We start from the raw sequence: 391 nt of genomic DNA, 5'->3' as shown, positions 1-391 counted from the left end.
CGCCCCCCGCCGTGGCTTTGCCGGCAGCCCCACAGCAAAACCCCTCTTCTTCCAGCGCATGGACCTGGACCGCAGGCGGGAGGAGGCGCGAAACCCCAAGCGCAAACCGCGCCTGATGGAGGAGGATGAGCTGCCGTCTTGGATCATCAAGGATGATGCCGAGGTGGAGAGGTTGACGTGTGAGGAGGAGGAGGAAAAGATGTTTGGGCGAGGCTCGCGGCACCGTAAGGAGGTGGACTACAGCGACTCGCTGACGGAAAAGCAGTGGCTCAAGGTATACATGGTACAGCATCGTTCTCCAATGGCCTTCTCAAACCTCTGCTTCAGCGCTCGGGTCCCTCCCTCTGCGCCAGAGCAAATGCCGGGGGCTGCAGCCGCCCGCCCCGCTCGA

The 391-nt window shown here is 62.9% G+C and overlaps 1 protein-coding gene across 1 annotated transcript in view; it reads left to right on the top strand.

Moving 5' to 3' along the window:
* Nucleotides 1-274, top strand: part of SMARCA4 (SWI/SNF related, matrix associated, actin dependent regulator of chromatin, subfamily a, member 4) — a gene marked incomplete at its 3' end in the record, with an annotated part of 18061 nt that extends 17787 nt beyond the window's left edge. The window contains 1 exon segment of the mRNA XM_009323828.1: nucleotides 56-274. Coding sequence (XP_009322103.1) covers nucleotides 56-274 — 219 coding nt within the window.
* Nucleotides 275-391: the final 117 nt, after the last annotated feature.

The sequence above is a fragment of the Pygoscelis adeliae genome, unplaced genomic scaffold, assembly GCF_000699105.1.
Source record: "Pygoscelis adeliae isolate BGI_AS28 unplaced genomic scaffold, ASM69910v1 Scaffold555, whole genome shotgun sequence".
In the NCBI taxonomy this organism is placed as follows: Eukaryota; Metazoa; Chordata; class Aves; order Sphenisciformes; family Spheniscidae; genus Pygoscelis; species Pygoscelis adeliae.
Note: the sequence above shows the minus strand (reverse complement) of the source record. Positions and strands in the feature narration are given on the sequence as shown.